At 46.8% G+C, this 3435-nt stretch overlaps 1 protein-coding gene across 1 annotated transcript; it reads right to left on the bottom strand.

Moving 5' to 3' along the window:
* Nucleotides 1–2692: 2692 nt before the first annotated feature.
* On the bottom strand, nucleotides 2693–3205 carry LOC148782832 (uncharacterized). Its single transcript, XM_088860386.1, has one exon. It carries the CDS (start codon nucleotides 3203–3205, stop codon nucleotides 2693–2695), a length of 513 nt encoding a protein of 170 aa, XP_088716512.1.
* Nucleotides 3206–3435: the final 230 nt, after the last annotated feature.

Raw genomic sequence — 3435 nt, forward strand, 5'->3', positions numbered from 1 at the left:
TCAGTTTAAGGTCGTGTACCTAGATCGTTGCGCAAAGTAGTTTAACATCATACGACCAAGACGTGCGCTATAGTTTATGATCATGCAACTAGATCATGGTGCAAAGAAGTTTATCGTCATGTGCTACAGTTTAAGGTCATGCAGCTGGACTGTGTATGAGTCACCATGCATGTGGGTGGCCAATGAGGGGTGGATTCACTGGGAGATGTGAAGTGGATGAGGCTCCATTAAGAATGGGCCTGTGGATGGTGGTCTGACTCACTGAGGATGAAATGGCCGAGACCATTTATGGGCAGTGGGTTTAGATGGTGAAGGTGGCCCAGTGAGGGATGGTAGGCGGAAGAGGACTCACTGGGGATTAGGAAGTGGTTGTCACTCCCTGGGGATAAGAGATTAGGGCATGAATGTGACTCTAATGGGGATGGCCAAGTACTGAGGGCTGAAACTTCCCGATGCACACACAAACGGGCTGGTTAGGGAAGGCATGCATGGAGGCGCATGCAAAAGGCATGGGTGCAGAGGCAGAAGCATTGCGCTCGGTGGCAAATGCTCTCAAAGGCAATCCGTGGAAGTCAGTTGCTCAAAGCTTGCATGATAGTGAAGCGTGCTCGACGGTGAACATCAGGGTGTGCATGACGGTAGAGCGCGCACTGCTGTATTCGCGGAGGGTACGCGCTTTGCAGCACGTGACAAGGGAACGTGCTTGGCAGCAACATGTGGTGAGAGAACATGCTCGGTAGCAGCTTTTGGTGATGGAACGTGCTCGACGACAACATGTGGCAAGAGATCGTGCTTGACATTAGCATTTGGCAATGGAACATGCTCGACAGCAGCATTTGGCTAGGGAATGTGCTCGACAACAACATTTGGTGAGGGAATGTGCTCAGCAACAACATTTGGCAAGGGATTGTGCTCGGCAACAGCATTTAGAGAGGGAATGAGCTTGGCAACGTGTGGTGAGGGAACGCGCTCGGCTATGGAAGGCATGTTTGAGGTTTTGCCTTCAGGATTGTAAATTATGGGTAGTACTTCTTCATGTAATGTCTGTTGACAGGAGGCATTACCTCCCTCTCATCAGGATGGGTCAATATGTAGCCCCCATTTGGAGAAACCTTCTTGATTACGAATGGGCCTTCCCACTTTGGTTCAAACTTTCCTTGCAATGCCCATGCATAACGAACGGCAGCTTTACTGCTAAAACCAAGTCACCATGAGGGAATGAACGAACTTTGACTGATTTGTCAAAATCTCTTTTCATCCTCCCCCAATTGAGTTCGAGGTTTTGTTGTCATTCAAATCTCTTCTCGTCAAGTGCGTCCTATTCTTGGTAGCGCAACTTAACATGTTCATCCTTTGTCATATCATGATGTACGGCGATACAAAGGGAGGGAAGTTGGATCTCGAGGGGTAGTATCGCTTCACTCCCATAGATTAAAGAATAGGGAGTAGAGTTGTGGCACTCTGGGTGGTAGTGCGATAGGCCCATACAGCCTCAGGAAGCTTCTCATGCCAACTTTTCCTTGTCTTTGACACCAATTTTCTCAGAACACTATAGAGGCTTTTATTGAAGGCTTAAGCCAAAGCATTTGCTCGAGGGTGGTACATAGTAGAGTACTTCCACTCGAAATCAAATTGGTTTACCAAGCGGTTGATGTGCTGGCTTCCGAACTAGAGACCATTATTTGATATGATCTGATCGATCATACCAAATCGGTAAATGATGTGATGTAGCAAAAGTTGGCCACTGATTCCCCAGGGACATGTTTGAGTAGGATCACTTCATCCCATTTTGAAAAATAATCCATAACGGCTAAGATGAAGGTATCGCCTAGCATTGAGGCAGGGTCGATGGGTCCGACATAATCCATACCTCATTGTGAAAAGGGCCATGATAGCACTGTAGAATGCAGAGGCTTTGGTGGCTGGTGAATGAGGTTTGAATGTATCTGACATACCTGTCACCTTTTGGCATAGGTCAACGAATCTGTGACCATTGATGGCCAGTAATACCCCAACCTGTGTATCTGTTTGTAGAGCTTAGGACCAAACTGATGAAGGCCACAAATCCCAACATGTACTTGCTTCGCCCCTTTTGTGTCAATGCATCGGAGAAGGATGCCACCGAAGGAGCATTGAACGAGAGCATCCCCATCAAGAATGGTGTATTTGGTGGACATTCTTCGTATACTGTTGTGAATTTGATCATTCGGTAGCCGACCGTGTTTAATAAAGTTGATTATGAGTTCCCTCCAATCCTCAACCTGCTTGATCTCGACACATATTGGATCAAAGATCTCCCTTTCTTGTTTCTTGGACTTATTGCCTTAGGCCTGCTTCCCCTTCCTTTCAGCTTCAAGAGCATCCTTAATAGTTTGGAGTGCCCGGAATGGATAAGGAGGGCATTTTGGGAAAATAATCCTTTCATCATTCCCATTTAACTCTCTAACCAGCTCAATGTGTCCCCACTCTGCTACCCATATAGGTGTGGGTTCCTTAGAGGATATTTGAATAGTGGCACAACGGCATCAGCTTGAGAATTCAACCTTCTAGGGTTGTGCCCCAAGGACAAGTCATTGAGGCTTGCCATCAAGGTCTTAGCAGTGTCATGATATGGCTTGAAACTATATTTTTTGATGTCATATATCCCTTTGAACTACCGTATTACCAACTCGGAAGCATTGAAGATGGCTTACTATTCTAGGGCGACTTCAAGCCCTATTATGAGGGCTTGATATTCAGCCTCATTGTGGAAGTCAGCTTTGGCGAGGGAGAAGGACAAGGAAATAACACCATCTTGAGGGGTAAAAAACACTGTGTTGGCACCACCTCGTTTAGACTGAAAGGCCCCGTCAAAGTACATCTTCCAATCATATACTGGTTCAACGCAAAATACTTCCTCGTCGAGGAGGTCACTTGATAGGGGAGACTCTGTCGGTATGGGGTGTGCTGCCAAGAAATCAACCAGAGCTTGGCCCTTGACAGCTTTTTGTGGCACATACTTGATGTCGAACTCCATTAGTAATAGTGCCCATTTAGCTAAGCCTCCCGACACACAAGGGCATGTCATGAGGAACTTGATGAGGTCAGCTCTTGAGATAAGATGCACCTCATGACCGAGCAAATAATGGTGAAGATTATTGACCACGAAAATCAGTGCGAGGCACATTTTCTCAATTGGAGGGTATTTCTTTTCAGCTCCTTCCATATTGCGGCTGAGGTAGTACAGAGCGGTTTCTGTTTCTCCCTCATTGTTCTGTTCCAAGAGCGCACCAAGTGACTCGTCGAGGGCGGTCACATATAGAATGAGGGGCTTTCCTAACCGAGGGGCTTAACAAATACTCTTTGAAGTCTTCCAAGGCTGCCTGACATGCCCCATCCCAAATGAAAGGAGAGTCCTTCTTCAGCAGGTGTGAGAAAGCCTTACAACATCCCAAG

This window comes from Amborella trichopoda, chromosome 3, assembly GCF_054954075.1.
Source record: "Amborella trichopoda isolate Santa Cruz 75 chromosome 3, AtrichopodaSantaCruz75HAP2 v2.0, whole genome shotgun sequence".
Lineage (NCBI taxonomy): Eukaryota > Viridiplantae > Streptophyta > Magnoliopsida > Amborellales > Amborellaceae > Amborella > Amborella trichopoda.

Excerpts from the sequence above, each read along its gene's own strand:
- LOC148782832 (XM_088860386.1), bottom strand. The coding sequence starts at position 3,205 with ATGGAAGGAGCTGAAAAGAAATACCCTCCAATTGAGAAAATGTGCCTC.